Genomic DNA, 18,464 nt, shown 5'->3' with positions numbered 1-18,464 from the left:
ACAGCCGGAATATCCTGGGGAGAGAATACCTCCGGTAACACGGCAGGTTGGAACCCATAATTGGCCATGAAGGGAGACGTCCCAGAGGAAGAGTTCACCGCCGTGTTCCTGGCAAACTCAGCCCAAGGCAGGAGGTCAACCCAATTGTCTTGGTGATCGGAGACATAGCAACGAAGGAATTGCTCCAAGGCCTGATTGGATCGTTCTGCGGCCCCATTGGACTGAGGGTGGTAGGCCGAGGAGAAGGAGAGATGAATCCCCAACTGGGAGCAAAAGGCGCGCCAGAACCTGGACACAAACTGACTCCCCCGATCCGACACAATCTCCTTAGGCAAACCGTGCAACCGGAAGACCTCCCTGGCAAAAATCGTGGCCAACTCTTGTGCAGAGGGTAACTTCTTGAGAGGAACACAGTGGCACATTTTGGAAAACCGATCCACAATCATGAGAATGACCGTATGGCCTCGGGATGCAGGGAGGTCCACAATGAAATCCATCCCCAGGTGTGACCATGGGCGCTCCCCGGTGGCTATGGGTTGCAGAAGGCCCAACGGAAGGTGCCGAGGGGACTTACTCTGGGCACAAACGGAGCATGCCGCTACATATGCGGCGATGTCGGAACGTAGGGAAGGCCACCAGAACAGACGTGAAACAGCCCAGGACAGCTGATTCTTTCCAGGATGCCCCGCGGTCTTGGAGTTATGGTAGGTTCGCAACAACCGAGTGCGCAACTCCTCAGGCACAAAACATCTGCCGTTGGGTCTCCCAGAGGGAGCACCAGATTGAGCCGCCAAAATCTGCTCACCCAGGGGAGAGGTCAGGCTGGTGCGAATGGCGGCCAGGATCTGATTCGGAGGTATGACCGAAGTCGGAATCGACTCCTCCCTGGACAGCTCGGAGTACTGCCGTGATAAGGCATCCGCCCTGATGTTCTTGGAACCGGGTAGGTAGGAGACCACGTAATTAAAACGTGACAAGAACAGAGCCCATCTGGCCTGACGTGGTGTCAATCTCTTGGCCTCAGAAAGGTAGGTCAGATTCTTGTGGTCCGTCAGGATGAGAACCGGAACCACCGAACCCTCGAGCAAGTGCCTCCATTCTTTAAGGGCCTGCACGATGGCCAATAACTCCCTGTCACCAATCTGATAGTTGCACTCCGCGGAAGACAGTTTCCGGGAGTAAAACCCACAAGGAAGCAGAGGACCCTCTGGTGTTCTACGCTGAGACAGAAGGGCGCCTACTCCCGTCTCAGACGCGTCCACCTCGAGGACAAAGGGCAACCCAGGGTTGGGATGCGACAGAATCGGAGCCGTCACAAAGGCGGACTTTAGGGCCTCAAAAGCTCGGATGGCCTCGAGCGGCCAGACCTGGGAATTACTGCCCTTCCTGGTCAGATCCGTGAGAGGCTTGGCCAGCATGGAAAAGTCCCTGATGAACTTCCGATAATAATTGGCGAAGCCCAAAAAGCGCTGCAGGGAACGAAGACCACTGGGCTGGGGCCACTGTAAGACAGCCGAAACCTTCTCAGGATCCATGGAGAACCCCTCAGCGGAAATGATGTAACCTAAGAAGGTTACCTGGGATCGGTGAAATTCGCATTTCTCAAGCTTACCGAACAGCTTGTTCTCTCGTAACCGTTGCAACACTCGTCTGACATCCAGAATGTGGGCCTCCATGGATTCAGAATATACCAAGATGTCATCCAAATAGACTACCACACACTGCTGCAACAGGTCACGGAAAACATCGTTGATGAATTCCTGAAAGACTGCGGGCGCATTGCACAACCCAAAGGGCATAACCAAGGATTCGTAATGACCGGTCCTGGTGTTAAACGCGGTCTTCCACTCATCGCCCGCCTTGATCCTTACCAGGTTATATGCCGCCCTCAGGTCGAGTTTGGTAAAGACCGTGGCCCCTTTAAGGCGATCGAACAGCTCGGAAATCAAGGGTATCGGGTAAGCGTTCTTGATCGTGATGCGATTGAGACCCCTGTAATCGATGCAAGGCCTCAACTCACCGCCCTTCTTTTTCACAAAGAAAAATCCAGCCCCTGCCGGGGACGAAGATTTGCGAATGTGTCCGCGTGAAAGCGCCTCCCTCACGTACTCCTCCATGGCCTCATTCTCCGCTACCGACAGTGGATAGACTTTGCCACGAGGAGGAACGGCACCAGATTGTAACTCTATGGCACAATCGTATGGGCGGTGCGGAGGTAGGGCAACCGCGCGCACCTTATCGAATACATCCCGGTACTCCTCGTATTCAGGAGGCAACAGAGAGTCCGAGGAAGTACACAGCAACTTGACAGACCCATGGATGCAACTAGCCCCACACTGCGGTGACCACGAGAGGATCTCGACCGATCTCCAATCGAAAGTCGGATTATGCTTCTGGAGCCAGGGGTACCCCAAGACCACCGAGTAGTGTGGAGACGAAATAACCTGGAGGCAGACCGACTCTCTGTGAACGGCACCAATGGCTATCCCCACTGGAAGGGTCTCATGAGTCACGTGTGGCGGCAGAAGGGGTCTGCCGTCTATCGCCTCAAGAGCCAGTGGGGAACCTCGAGCCTGCAGAGGAATGGAATTGGCGGCAGCGAACACATTATCAATGAACAAACCACCAGCACCAGAGTCCACCAACGCCTGGGTCGTCACCGAGCCCCCGACCCAGGAGAGGACAACAGTGATCAGTGGTTTGTCAACACGGGAAACCGGGGACGAGGAGACTCCACCCAAGATCTGCCCCCGACAGGATCTCAGGGTACGAGCGTTTCCCGGACGTTTCGGACATGCCAACCGAAAATGCCCACCGAGACCACAGTACATGCATCGGCCCTCGCGTCTCCGGAGTGCCCTCTCCCCCTCGGACAGGCGAGCAAACCCCAGCTGCATGGGTTCACCCCCAGACAAGTCATCCCCAGGAGGCGTGGGAGGAGAGGGAGGCACGGGTGGGACAGCAAACGTAGGCACCAATCTGTTAGAAGACCTCCGCAGGTTCTCCTTAAAGGAAGGTCTCTCCCTGAGTCTGGTGTCAATCAAAATCAGGAAAGAAATAAGAGACTCGAGCTCAACTGGTAGGTCCTTAGCTGCAACCTCATCCTTCAAGGCATCCGAGAGACCATGAGAGAAAGCCGCGACCAGAGCCTCATTATTCCAGCCCACCTCTGCTGCCAGGGTACGAAACTCAATGGCGTATTCAGCTACGGATCGTGAACCCTGTCTGATGGACATAAGGAGCTTCGCAGCAGAGGCAGCACGAGCCGGCACATCGAATACCTTCCGAAGAGAAGCAACAAAACCGGAAAACTCGGCAACCACCGGATTGTTGTTCTCCCATAAAGGGCTGGCCCAGGCCAAGGCCTTGTCCGAGAGCAGAGAGATCAAGAAGCCCACCTTTGATCTCTCAGTAGGAAAGGCATGTGGCAGCAACTCGAAATAAATGCCCACCTGGTTAAGGAAACCTCGGCACTGAGTTGGCTCTCCCCCAAAGCGCTGTGGAAGAGGGGCAGAACCGGTCATACCCCGAAACACCGCAGGCGCAACAACAGGTGTCGGGGTAGACTCTGGCGCAACAACCGGAGCGGCAGTAGGAGCGAGCCCAGGAGCGACAACCGACCCATCGGCAACGGGAGCGAAATGAGCCGTGCGTTCAAGCAGGGTTTGCAACGCCACAGCGAACCGACCCAACAGGTGATCCTGCTGATCAAGTCTGGCAACCAGCGTGGGTAGCGAGGATGGCCCTGTACCGTCAGAATTCATGGCTTGGTCCTAATGTCACGGAACCATGAACCAGACGTACAACAAGAGATAAGTGAAAATAGAAGGCTTTATTGAAAATAAAGCTGTAAAGCAAAAGTCCAAACGGATGGTGAAACCGAGCAGAGTCTTTGCGAAGCCAGAGGTCAGGAACCAGAAGGGTAGTCAGACGAAGCCAGGATCAGGAACCAGCAGGGTAGTCAGACGAAGCCAGGATCAGGAACCAGCAGGGTAGTCAGACGAAGCCAGGATCAGGAACCAGCAGGGTAGTCAGACGAAGCCAGGATCAGGAACCAGAAGCAGCAGCAGTCTTAGAAGCATGTGAACACAAGAGGACCAAGCAAGGAACTGAAGCCACAGACCTCCTATATATATGAGCTAGGCATCCAGCTCCTCCCAGGGGAAGGAGGAGCCGCAGGGTGGAAGGCTACAAGAAACCCAGGACCCAAGATGGCCGCCAGCACATGTCAAACGAAGGAGAGCAGCAAGCAGGTAAGACCATGACACTCTTCCCTTGGTTGAACTTGATGGACCCATGTCTTTTTTCAACCGTATTATATGTAACTTAAGGTAAGGCCAAACAGAGCAGATTTTCCAACTCAGATTTTGTTGAGTTTCTGCATAGACAAATCCACATCAAAATCCAGGTGTTAAATGAGGATTTCTCACAGATTTTGCCTTAAAAAAGACAAAAAGTATTTATTGGCTAACCAGAAAATTATGTTGTTAGCCAATAAAGGTATCACTGCTATAATACTTTAGTCTTTTTTTAACGGAAAATCTGTGAGAAATCCTCATGTAACACATGAATTTTGGTGTGGATTTGCTATTCATCACAATTGTGTGTCATAAAATCCACAGCGTATCCAACACGTGTTAAAATACCCTTAGGTAAATTCACCCATTGCAGATCTGTTGTAGAAATGAAGCACAACAAAATTCCAGCACTCACGATTTTGGTAGCTAAAATCTTCGTCTTTTATTCAGGCAGTAGACAGTTTAGACAGGACATCCACCCACAAGTGTAGCAACTTTGACGCGTTTCGAACAATAGTTCTTAGTCGTAACAATGAGCTGTGTTATCTCTGGTGGTTTTTTGTTGGTTTGTAGAGTAATTACTCACTGCCCCCCACCTGCAGGGCGGGGGAGCAGAGGAGGCAAAGCACACTTTAACCTCTTATTTTCCAGATGTAGCAGTGCTCATGTGTTTTACAATATGCATTGATAATTTATGCATCCACATATAGTCATCAGTTTGCCAATTAAATCAAACGTGAAATATAACATAAATAAAAACAGTATACATAATAAAATTAAGGTAGAGTATCAAATGTCATGATAGCAGTAGAACACCACACCAGCTATATACAAACGCATCCATGCATGGATCCATATGTGACAGTGTTCCACTGCTATATTGCTATATCTGACATAGGCTCTTTCCCTCTCCCCGCTCCCGCTAGTACTCTCAATTGCAGTGTAAAAGGTAATATGATGCAAAAAGACCATTGGTCAATAGAAATACAAGAGCTCTTTTTTCATATTCAGGCCATTAGGATGCCAGGTATTCAATTTGAAAATCCAGAAGGCTTCTCTCAATCTCACTAGACGTTTAAAATCTCCTCCTCTGCTAGGTAGTCTCACTTGTTCTATTGCAAAAGCTTTGAAATTGCTTGTATTTCTATTGACCAATGGTCTTTTTGCATCATATTACCTTTTACACTGCAATTGAGAGTACTAGCGGGAGCGGGGAGAGGGAAAGAGCCTATGTCAGATATAGCAATATAGCAGTGGAACACTGTCACATATGGATCCATGCATGGATGCGTTTGTATATAGCTGGTGTGGTGTTCTACTGCTATCATGACATTTGATACTCTACCTTAATTTTATTATGTATACTGTTTTTATTTATGTTATATTTCACGTTTGATTTAATTGACAAACTGATGACTATATGTGGATGCATAAATTATCAATGCATATTGTAAAACACATGAGCACTGCTACATCTGGAAAATAAGAGGTTAAAGTGTGCTTTGCCTCCTCTGCTCCCCCGCCCTGCAGGTGGGGGGCAGTGAGTAATTACTCTACAAACCAACATAAAACCACCAGAGATAACACAGCTCATTGTTACGACTAAGAACTATTGTTCGAAACGCGTCAAAGTTGCTACACTTGTGGGTGGATGTCCTGTCTAAACTGTCTACTGCCTGAATAAAAGACGAAGATTTTAGCTACCAAAATCGTGAGTGCTGGAATTTTGTTGTGCTTCATACTAAAGATATACAGGCTCACCAGCCTTTTCCGTGCACGCAGGTGTTTGGATAATTGGGTTGAGCTGGACTTTTCTCTGTTGTAGAAATGTCTACATGAGGCTTGCAAAAATCCATGTTCTTGCCTCAAAATGATGAGCACAACTGATTTTCAGTCGGAGAAATTTCTGCATGAAATCTGCCATGTGTGAACCACTTTGAGTTGTGCTGCATTTGTGAGAATGCAATGTGTTGTTTAATTAGTGAGATTTAAGACAATTCATCATATGAAGCTGAAAAGACCGTGACATAATGTAAAAACAAAAATAGATTCTAGACTTTTCATCATTTGTTTTGTGATAATCTTGCTTGAAACCTGTTTTTAATTTCAGTGAAGCTGCTCCTTTCATTTGCAGATATTGTAATAAAAGGATCTTCACTACAGTCGGTTCAGGGTCATTCACATAGTGATGTCACAGTTTAGCAGGTCATTAACTGTCAGCTCTGACCATCAGAAGCAAATCATGTGGCTACTGGCCAGTTCCAGAGAACAAAAAGCCCTTCCATTTTAAATATGAGAAACATTCCTGCTTTTAAATTAGAAAGCAGGAGAAGACTGTATTGCAAATGGCTAAGCACTGAAAAAAATCAGTTCAAAAGGCCCCATTTAGAAATACATAAACTGCTAATGAATTAAAACCAGGGTTGGGCTGGACCACCAGAGGATCCTCCACTGGGCCCAGGCTCTAATACCATAAGGCTGAAAGGGGTTTTGAACCCAGGAACACTGTATATGAGGCAACAGCCTTACCACTGAGCTAAGGGGTTGTCTTTTTTTTTTAAAGGCCTTTATCTCAGTGGTAAGGCCGTTGCCTCATATGCAGTGTTCCTGGGTTCAGCCTCTCATACCATACCGGGCTCTACAGGTCCAGGAGAAAAAAAGCCCCATGTCACTGCCTTTGGAGCTAATCACTTGCAACTATGGTCTATTTCTTTTAATTCAAAACCTATTAGATGATGATTAGTGTTGAGTGAATCAAAGCATCCGAATTTTAGGAAAAATTTGATTCGGCACAAATCCAAATTTCTTCACGCTTTGTGTTAACAAATTAATTTTCCCTAAAATGGTGTCTGAAAATAAAAAAAATTCCACTTGATTGCGGAGAGGCTGTCCGCACCCGTCTCGATTGAAGAAAACCTTCAATCGAGGTTTCCTCGATTCCTCAACCAAGACGGGAGCTGGTGGCTTCTCTGCGATCAACTAGATGAGGTGAGTAATTAAAAAAAAATAATTTAACCCTGGATTAACCTCTAGAGCACCTAAATATGAGTCTCGGATGCCGTGAGCAGCGTTGAACGCAGCATCAGGGGGGTTAAATGACGTTGGGGCAGCGAGATCGCCGTGCCCCTTCATTGCGCCCGCTACATACAATGAAAAGAGATTTGTGACAAAGTAATTCATAACAAATTGAATTTGACGAAGTTCGGTGAGGCTGATGAATTTAATTTTTCTAAAGTTTGCTTATCTCTAATAATGATATAGGGGTTGGGCCTCGAGAATAAAGCCTTGTGGCCCAAGGAGTCCCAGTCCGACACTGATTAAATGGCAGTGGAAATATTCTCCTTGCCAAAAAATTCCATTAAAACACACTTAGGTTTCGCCTTGTCTCCCTGAAAAAGCCAAAAGATGTAGAATATACATACGGTATATGGGGAGATTTATCAAAGGTGGTGTAAAGTAGAACTGGCCTAGTTGCCCATAGAAACCAATCAGATTCCACCTTTCATTTTCCAAAAGGGCTGTGAATAATGAAAGGTGGAATCTGATTGACTGCTATGGACAACTAGGCCAGTTCTACTTTACACCACTTTTGATAAATCTCCCCCACCGTACAACCCTTTTTTTCCCTAAAGGCTGCTTTTACTCAGCTGCAACCTTATCTCCAACGTGGAGCGGTATATGCATTTGGAACAAATTTCGCAATATGCACCCGTTCTAGAGAATTGGTGATGCACATCAATGCATTTAGTTGAATGGAGGAATACAAGAAAAGGAGAATCAGTATGAAAAATGTGAATGCTGACAACTGGGGGCCATAGTATACAGCTGTCTAAGGCCCCATGTACATAGTTGTAAGTGTTCTGTGGTCTGCAAATTGTGGATCCGCAAAACAAGGATCCCAGCCGCCTTTTTTTTCTATTCTTTTCTATTCTGCAAAATGGACAAGAACAGGACGTTTTACTTTTTTGCGGGGCCGCATAACAGACTTAACATCTTTTGTGGCCCTATTGAGATGATTGGGTCCACATCCGTTACATAAAAACGCGGTTTGAATGCAGACCGATACTACGGCCACATGCATGAGGCCTACAGGACTGAGGAAAACTGGGGACCACAACAAGTATATTACAAAGTTATAAAAGTATACAGCATCTGTATGGAATAGCTATCAATCATTTACAGTCTACGACAGTACAACTCACCATTAGAATATATGTCAAGGAAATGGACTGAACAGAGCTGGGTTGCCTGGAAATTTGCAGACTGATTACAGTTGTTTTCTTGTCTGCAACGGCCACTCGAGATCCCACAGCAAAGAAAATCAGGCCACGAGGGGAGTCACTTTCCACGATTATTATTTTGGCAAATCGAGTGCTGCCATTTATTAATGCACCAGCACTTACGTCATAGAGCTCAATAAAGAAATATGTCTCAAATTCAGGTATCTGTGGCGGCAAACATGGAGAGATTATTATTTCAATGTATCATACCATAAGCAGTGGGGCAAAAATGTCTGCCAAATAGATTGAGTCCAGATCGCTGTGCCATAATTGGCTGCCATAGTCATGTTACATCATAAGGGACATCACTACCAGGAAGATCAGAAGTCAGGGAAGCAGTAGGCCACAGCATCCACTACATACTGTTAAGGCTAAATACAGTATATCTCCCGATATTTGGCATAGTAAAGAGACTTCTCTTTTAATAATCTTCTTGTAGTAGAGTTTTAATAAAGCCTTGTACCCAAGGCTACAAAATATAGTAACTACTGGGCCTCATTTATCAAAAGTGTCCAAATTTATAATCTACTATATATATATACACTCACCTAAAGAATTATTAGGAACACCATACTAATACATACTTGCTTGTGGCTGGGTGTGCCACTTAGACCAAGAGCACCTATTACATCTTGTCCAGCTGAAACGATCCACAGATAATTTATTGCTAACATACTAATACAGTGTTGGACCCCCTTTTGCCTTCAGAATTGCCTTAATTCTACGTGACATTGATTCAACAAGGTGCTGATAGCATTCTTTAGAAATGTTGGCCCATATTGATAGAGCATCTTGCAGTTGATGGAGATTTGAGGGATGCACATCCAGGGCACGAAGCTCCCGTTCCACCACATCCCAAAGATGCTCTATTGGGTTGAGATCTGGTGACTGTGGGGGCCATTTTAGTACAGTGAACTCATTGTCATGTTCAAGAAACCAATTTGAAATGATTCGAGCTTTGTGACATGGTGCATTATCCTGCAGGAAGTAGCCATCAAAGGATGGATACATGTTCTCATTCTGTTTACGCCAAATTCGGACTCTACTATTTGAATGTCTCAACAGAAATCAAGACTCATCAGACCAGGCAACATTTTTCCAGTCTTCAACAGTCCAATTTTGGTGAGCTCGTGCAAATTGTAGCCTCTTTTTCCTAACTGTAGTGGAGATGAGTGGTACCCGGTGGGGTCTTCTGCTGTTGTAGCCCATCCGCCTCAAGGTTGTGCGTGTTGTGGCTTCACAAATGCTTTGCTGCATACCTCGGTTGTAACGAGTGGTTATTTCAGTCAACGTTGCTCTTCTATCAGCTTGAATCAGTCGGCCTATTCTCCTCTGACCTCTAGCATCCACAAGGCATTTTTGCCCACAGGACTACCGCATACTGGATGTTTTTCCCTTTTCCCAGTAACTGAGCAGATTGTAAAATACTCAGACCGGCCCGTCTGGCACCAACAACCATGCCACGCTCAAAATTGCTTAAATCACCTTTCTTTCCCATTCTGACATTCAGTTTGGAGTTTAGGAGATTGGTTGACTAGATAATTGCATTAATGAGAAATAGAACAGGTCTTCCTAATAATTCTTTAGGTGAGTGTATATATATATATATATATATATATATATACACATATACACATACATATATATATATATATATATATATATATATATATATAATGAAATAGAAATATAAACTGGTTGCTATACACAAGGCTGGTTTTGTCACATACGGTCTACTATGAAAATAATGCACTCCAAAATTAGATAGTCTAGGTATTGGCACTGATATAAGCAGACTTTGAAGGGAAGCTTGCTCGCGATACAATTGCATGAATCAGAGCAGTAGCTAGTCTTCCCTTTATCCAGGGCACACCTAGCCAAGGCAAAGTCGCTGTTTGGCACCACCCAGCCTCCCTAGATATGACCCTTTATATTGTCCTATTAAATCTGAACTAGAGGGTGTATGCGTGCCTAATTTATGGCCCCATGATTAGTTCATTTCATAAGAAGCATAGCAGATATATTAGGGTGCTTCCACACGGTCAGATTTCCTAATTCAGAGTTGGAAGCCAATCTCAGGAGTGCATCATAAAAGGAGAGTATTAAGGACACATACAACTTCTCGATTTTTAAAGGGAACCTGTCATCAACGTTATGCTGACCTCACTATGGGCAGCATAAATTAGTGACAGAAATGCTGATTTCAGCGGTGTGTCACTCATGAGCTAAAAGTAAGTGGTTGTCGAGAACCAGCATCATAATCATTACAGCCCAGGCCTTGAAAAGAGTCAAATCTACCTGAGAAGAGTCATGGATATCCATAATCTCCTGCTCTCCTCGCCCATCTGCTGATGATTGGCAGTTCTCTCCTAGACAGAAAGGGAGAAAACTAGGTAGAAGGCTGTCAGTCATCAGCAGGTGGGCAGGGGGAGCAGGAATTCATGAGTAACCATGACTCTTCTCAGGTGGCTGTGACTCTTTTCCAGGCCCAGTCTGCAATGATTGTGATGTTGGTTCTTGGCGACCACTTACTTTTAACTTATAAATGACAGACCGCTGAAATCAACTCACCTGTCTACTTTATTCTGCCATTAGTATGGGCAGCATAAAGTTGATGACAGGTTCCCTTTAAAATTCACTCCTGGTTTTGGCTTCCAAAACTGCATATGGAAAATTGACCATGTGTTCGACCACATGGCATTGTCGTGCGGCACTTATGACACGGCCGTGCTGCATTTGAGTATCTAATGAAGACCACACTGTTTAGTCGGTCTTTATTGTTAATGGCAGCAAAACATTGAAGGTGCCACCAAGCCATTAACAATAGAGAAAAACCTAACAATGTGGTCTTCATTAGTTTAATTAGAACCCCCTGTGGTCTGTTTGGCTACACGATACTCAAACAGAACACGGCCGCATGTCATGTGGTTGTACCGTTTAAAGAGTTTATGGTGGATAGGGGCATGTGTGGCAACTGTCCAGCCTCTACAGTGGCACATATGAAGGACATATATGGGGAGAAACAGCCATCTACGGATACTGCTGATAAAATGATTTTTCACTGGTCCTCACATTACAATATTATTACCTGACAGTGTAGGGCTTTATTAGATGTCAGGGCACTTTTACTTTTTCACATTGGCTGCTCTGTTGCCCCACTGTACCCCCCGTTCACTTTTGCCACCCTGTATGCTAATTAGCTGCATCAGTACAGGGAGAAGGAGACAGCTCTGGTTCTTAATGGGCGTCTCCTTCTGTCCGGCTGGGAGCTGCCGAATCGCAGCGGAGAGCGTCGCAGACAGAGAGAGAAAAAAAGCTAACCTTCTCCCTGGCTATGATGCTCTCCGCTGCGATTGGGCAGCTCACAGGGAGAAGGAGATTGCAGGTTCCACAGGGTTGTGCCAAGAAAAACTATCAAGTTTTCCAACCAGCATCTGGATGTGAATACTTTTGTAATTGCATGTAATTCAAATTTTTGGTGGATGCACATGCTCAGTTCCACCCTTTAGCTGCCTCCTTAACTGTGATAGGGAGACAGCTGCAGCAAAAAGGACATGCCCCTGAGAAAGACATGCTGTCAGCTACCAGCTTGATATAAATCTAGCAGAGCAATTGGAGCAGTGGATGTGAAGATCTCTGGATGCATGTGAGGGACAGGGCTGGTTCTAGCTTTGTTAGAAAGAGATTGTCATGTACAATATTATTTTCACTTTTTACATTATTCTTGGAATAACCTCTTTAAATTAGTACCCATCTGATGGGGTTTTTCACATGCTGACCACAAAAAATTTAATTTATATTAAATAGTTAAAACATGTTTATTCATCTCACTATATGGGAATACCAGTTGCCAACCTCTGGCATGCCAGCTGTCACAAAACTACAAAACTCCCAGCGTGCTCTATGCACTTAGATGAGAGTTCTTAGAACAGGTGAGGAAGTGTACATGCTGGGAGTTGTTATTTTACAACAGCTAGAGTGCCGGAGGTTTCTGACCCCTGGTATAGGCTGTCTGGGCATTTTGGGAGTTGTAGTTCTACAACAACTAGAGAGCTCTAGGTTGAAGACCACTATTTTAAGGAATGGAACTAGACATACATTGGTAGACATTGCTAAAGTTTAATCCGATAGGAGGGGTGCATTCAAACATAGCAGATGAGGTGCAGTTAAAACTACATCAAAATGTCATCGGAAAAACTGTGTGAATTTCTTTCAATTGATGGGTTTTAAAAGCCACATGGTCAATTATTGCAAGCAGCACAACCCCATGTAAATTTTCAGATGTGGTTTTGATGCAGTTTTAACAGCACCTCAACTGCTATGTGTGAATACTGCACATCCTAAGAAGAGGCTAGCAACCTCTATGCTTACATTTACTTCCAAATCTAATAATGCTTCATTTCATATAAAGGCAACTAATCAAATATTTTAGAAATGTCATTTCACCCACCATAAAGGTGCAAAATACACTTTTTAACATTCCAGGAGCACGTGTTTGCTGTGCTGAACACTGCACTCCCACGAAATTAGCCTTCACTGCTTTCTCAGCACTGACCTTGTCGTCTTGTACTGCCACGGTAATTAAGCATTCTGTTTGTCCAGCAGTGCAGATGGTGTATCCTGATACTGCCTGCAGTTCATTAACCAAGCTCACATCATCCCTGGAAAGTTCAACTGAAGTTTTATTAAAGGTAGCACGCCAATAGATCTTCACGTCTTCAAATGCCCTGAAGTACAGAAATATACATTTAACCAACAGAAAGGCAATTTAGAGTAACATGGAAGCAGAACCAAGATGTAGACTAAAAAAAAGAGAATAGCAAAATAGCACAGTAAGATAATATTAGACAGGACCAATGACATTTTTTTCGCATTTTGAAATGCCCTGGGTTCATAGGAGACTTAATTTATCAGTGGTTAACAGGTGAAACTAAAGGCCCTTTTACATGGCCCGACGGAGCAGACGATTGTCGGGAAAGAAGCGTTCCTTCCTGACAAGTGCCTTTTCATCAGTGAATGAGACCGCTGCATGTACATGCAGGGATCCCCTCTACAGTATGATCGCTAATGCCATCCATCTCAGAATCACTGCTTGCTGGCAGCAGAGGCTGTTTAGACAGCATGATCTGCTGCCGGCAAATGATGATTTAAGTCACCGCACCAACAATCCTATTATCCGATGAACGAGTGTTTCACTCGTTCATTAAAGAGGTTCTGCAGTTTTTTTAAACTGATGATCTATCCTCTGGATAGATCATCAGCATCTGATCGGCGGGGGTCCGACACCCAGGACCCCTGCCGATCAGCTGTTTGAGAAGGCAGTGTCACTGGCAGTAGCACCGCGGCCTTCTCGCTGTTTACCACAGGCCCAGTGATGTCACGACTCACGACTAGTGTCAATGGCCTGGGCGAGGCTAAGCTCTGTTCATTTGACTAGTACTAGTTGTGACATCACTGAGCTTGCGGTAAACAGTGAGAAGGCCGCGGCACTACTGTCAGCGCCGCTGCCTTCTCAAACCGCTGATCGGCAGGGGTCCCGGGTGTCGGACCCCCGCCGATCAGATGCTGATGATCGATCCAGAGGATAGATCATCAGTTTAAAAAAACTGCAGAACCCCTTTAAGTAATCAGTGGCACCAGCCACAAATACATAGTGTAATGAGTTTGGTGTGAAGGGATTCGAATGGCCTGTACAGACACCTGACCTCAACCCCTTGAAACACTTTGGGGATGAAATGGAACACCATTTGAAAGCCAGACGTTCTGATCCACCATCACTGTCAGATTTCACACTCCAAAATATTGTAAAAAGCCTTCTTCAGAAGAGTAGAGGATGCATAAAGACTAACACACACAAAAGGTACCGTTTTGTATAGTAATCAATTAAATCTCAGTACGGGCAGTTTAAAATAATGGTCTACAGATATAGTAACTATAGGTAACAGCCTCCCTTCTTACCTGCACTAGTTGCATACACTGTACCTCACTGCAATGCCTACTTATGTAACATTAAAGAGGTTGTGCACCTTTGGGGCAGTGTTTTTGCCAACTCCTCCTCCTGGGAAGACCTTCAAAGGGAAGCATACTTACCAGCACAGGATCCGGGGAGAGAAGGAGCCAGAAGCCAGCATTGGGAAGAAGATAAGTATGCTTCTGTCACGATAGGTAGGGAAGGGAACAGCAAACTGAAAGACAAACTAAACAACAGACTCGGACCCACAAGCTAGGGAAAAACAAGGTCACCTCCTAGCAATCCCTGACACACTTTCCCTAGACTGCTAAGCCCATGTGCATACCTCAATGGTAGATCTACACATGTCCCCGTGCCTAAGACTATAACACACTAAACAGACCCTCAGCAAAAGGGTAAGAGACACCCAGCGCCTTCTACCACCAAAGGCGCTAGCGTCCCCACTAGAGGCCAAGACAAAACAGAAACCAAAAGGGAAAAGAGAAGGGAAAAGACTTATCTGATACGAGAAGGAGCAGACGATCCACCAAGCATCCAAAGCTCACACAAGGTAGAACTATAACCTGCAAAGGCTATAGGGAAAAAGGGAGGTACAAATAGCTTCACTAATCACCAAAAGAACACCACCTGGGAGAAGGTGGAACTGTGCTCAAACCCACAACAAACAAACTATCAGGTCAAGTCACGTGCAACAATTCTGACAGATCTCCTCAAACCACCCACAGGGCAGGGCGTGACAGTATCCCCCCTTCTACGGGTGACCTCCGGACACCCAGGCCAAACTCTATCCGGGTGTGCCCTGTGAAGGACGTTCAGAAGGCAGCTAGCGTTAACATCGGTAGCCGGAACCCACATTCTTTCCTTGGGACCATATCCCCTCCAATGCACCAGGTACTGAAGGGAAGCCCGAAGAACACGAGAGTCGAGAGTCCTAGAGATCTGAAATTCCAGATTACCATCAACCAAAACAGGAGGAGGAGGCAAAGGAGATGGTTCCGCAGGTTCTACATACTTTTTCAACAAGGACCTGTGAAATACATCATGGATCTTCCAAGCCTGCGGAAGTTCCAGACGAAACGCCACGGATTAACAATGGCCGCTATTTTGTATGGACCAATAAATTTAGGACCCAATTTTCAAGAGGGTATTTTCAGCTTAATATTCTTAGTGGACAACCACACCAAATCACCCACACACAGGTCCGGACCATTCATACGTCTCCTGTCAGCCATCCTTTTATATATTTCACCCATCTTTTTAAAATTGACTTGAATCTTCCGCCAGATAGATGACAAAGAGGAAAAAAACCTCTCCTCCTCCGGTATCCCAGAAGATATGGTACCAGAAAAAGTACCAAACTGAGGGGGAAAACCATATGCGCCAAAAAATGGCGACTTATCAGATGACTCCTGCCTGCAGTTATTCAAGGCAAACTCCGCTAAAAAAAAGAACGATGACCAATCATCCTGATTCTCAGCGACAAAACACCTCAAATATGTCTCCAGGCTTAGGTTAGTGCACTCTGTTTGACCATTCGACTAAGGATGAAATGCCGAAGAGAAAGATAACGGAATACCCAGACGAGAACAAAATGCCTTCCAAAACCTGGAAACAAATTGCGTCCCCCTATCAGACACCACATCAGAGGGAACACCATGTAGTTTCACAATATTATCAATAAAAACCTGAGCAAGGGTTTTCGCATTGGGTAAACTTGATAATGGTACAAAGTGAGCCATCTTGCTAAAGCGGTCCACTACCACCAAAATCGAAGTTTTCCCAGAAGAACTCGGCAAATCAGTAATAAAGTCCATTGACAAATGCGTCCAAGGACGAGACGGGATGGACAAAGAAAGAAGAGATCCCAATGGCCGCGTGTGAGCCACCTTTGCGCGAGCACAGGTCTCACAAGCTGCTAGATAACCTTTAACATCTTTACACAACCCAGGCCACCAGAATCTCTGAGAAATAAGATCTACCGTGGATCTACTTCCAGGATGTCCCACAAGGACAGTATCATGATGTTCCTTGAACACTTTGTATCGCAGTTCAGAGGGAGCAAACAACTTGCCTGGAGGACAAGAATCAGGTGCCTCCTCTTGGGCCCCCAACACTTCCGTCTCCAGCTCTGGGTAATGGGCGGAAACCACCACCCCATCAGCCAAAATTGGAGGGGGATCCTCCGAATCTCCCCCCTCCCCCAGGAAAGCTACGTGACAACGCATCTGCCTTGACGTTTTTAACCCCAGGGCAATAGGTGACCACAAAATTGAACCTGGTAAAAAATAATGTCCATCTAGCCTGCCTAGGATTTAAACGCTTAGCAGATTGCGGGCAAGCCAGATTCTTATAGTCGGTAAATACCGTAATCGGATGAGTAGCCCCTTGCAGCCAATGACGCCACTCTTCAAAGGTCAGTTTGATTGCCAACAACTCTCTATTCCCCACATCATAATTTCTTTTAGCGTCTGAGAGTTTCTTGGAGAAAAAAGCACACGGACACCATTTGCTGGGAGAGGGACCCTGCGACAAGACGGATCCGACACCTTCTTCTGATGCATTAACCTCCACAATGAAGGGTTGAGACACATCAGGCTGCATCAGAATGGGAGCAGAAGCAAAACATTTCTTAATAGCAGAAAAGGCCTGCAATGCCTCCTCTGACCAGACAGAGAAGTCAGCGCCCTTCCTAGTCATATTTATCAGAGGTTTGACAATGGTGGAATAATTCAGGATCAATTTTCTATAGTAATTCGTAAATCCTAAAAACCGCATTAGGGCTTTCTGATTCTCTGGCCGATCCCATTCCAGTACCGCACGGACCTTTTCGGGATCCATACGAAAACCGGAGGCAGAAAGCAAGTACCCCAAAAACGGCAGCTCTTGAACAGCAAACACACATTTTTCCCACTTAGCATACAATCTATTCTCCCGAAGGATCAATAACACTTGTCTCAAATGATCCTGATGGGTCTTCATATCGGGAGAATAAATACAGTCAGGTCCATAAATATTGGGACATCGACACAATTCTAAAATTTTTGGCTCTATACACCACCACAATGGATTTGAAATAAAACGAACAAGATGTGCTTTAACTGCAGACTGTCAGCTTTAATTTGAGGGTATTTACATCCAAATCAGGTGAACGGTGTAGGAATTACAACAGTTTGCATATGTGCCTCCCACTTGTTAAGGAACCAAAAGTAATGGGACATAATAATAATCATAAATCAAACTTTTACTTTTTAATACTTGGTTGCAAATCCTTTGCAGTCAATTACAGCCTGGAGTCTGGAACACATAGACATCACCAGACGCTGGGTTTCATCCCTGGTGATGCTCTGTCAGGCCTCTACTGCCACTGTCTTCAGTTCCTGCTTGTTTTTGGGGCATTTTCCCTTCAGTTTTGTCTTCAGCAAGTTAAATGCATGCTCAATCGGATTCAGGTCAGGTGATTGACTTGGCCATTGCATAACATTCCACTTCTTTCCCTTAAAAAACTCTTTGGTTGCTTTTGCAGTATGCTTTGGGTCATTGTCCATCTGCACTGTGAAACGCCGAGTTCTGAAGCATTTGGCTGAATATGAGCACATAATATTGCCCGAAACACTTCAGAATTCATCCTGCTGCTTTTGTCAGCAGTCACATCATCAATAAATACAAGAGAACCAGTTCCATTGGCAGCCATACATGCCCACACCATGACACTACCACCATGCTTCACTGATAAGGTGCTATGCTTAGGACCATGAGCAGTTCCTTTCCTTCTCCATACTCTTCTCTTCCCATCACTCTGGTACAAGTTGATCTTGGTCTCATCTGTCCATAGGATGTTGTTCCAGAACTGTGAAGTCTTTTTTAGATGTCATTTGACAAACTCTAATCTGGCCTTCCTGTTTTTGAGGCTCACCA

At 45.4% G+C, this 18,464-nt stretch overlaps 1 protein-coding gene across 1 annotated transcript in view; it reads right to left on the bottom strand.

Annotated features, from left to right (window-relative positions):
• The window catches only part of ADGRV1 (adhesion G protein-coupled receptor V1), a 574,752-nt gene that overhangs the window by 235,831 nt on the left and 320,457 nt on the right, over nucleotides 1-18,464 (bottom strand). Inside the window, exons 77-78 of the mRNA XM_040419646.1 lie at nucleotides 13,134-13,305; nucleotides 8,501-8,743 (exon numbers count right to left, since the gene is read on the bottom strand). Coding sequence (XP_040275580.1) covers nucleotides 8,501-8,743; nucleotides 13,134-13,305 — 415 coding nt within the window. The remainder of the gene's footprint in view (nucleotides 1-8,500; nucleotides 8,744-13,133; nucleotides 13,306-18,464) is intronic.

This window comes from Bufo bufo, chromosome 2 (assembly GCF_905171765.1).
Source record: "Bufo bufo chromosome 2, aBufBuf1.1, whole genome shotgun sequence".
Taxonomy (NCBI): domain Eukaryota; kingdom Metazoa; phylum Chordata; class Amphibia; order Anura; family Bufonidae; genus Bufo; species Bufo bufo.
Note: the sequence above shows the minus strand (reverse complement) of the source record. Positions and strands in the feature narration are given on the sequence as shown.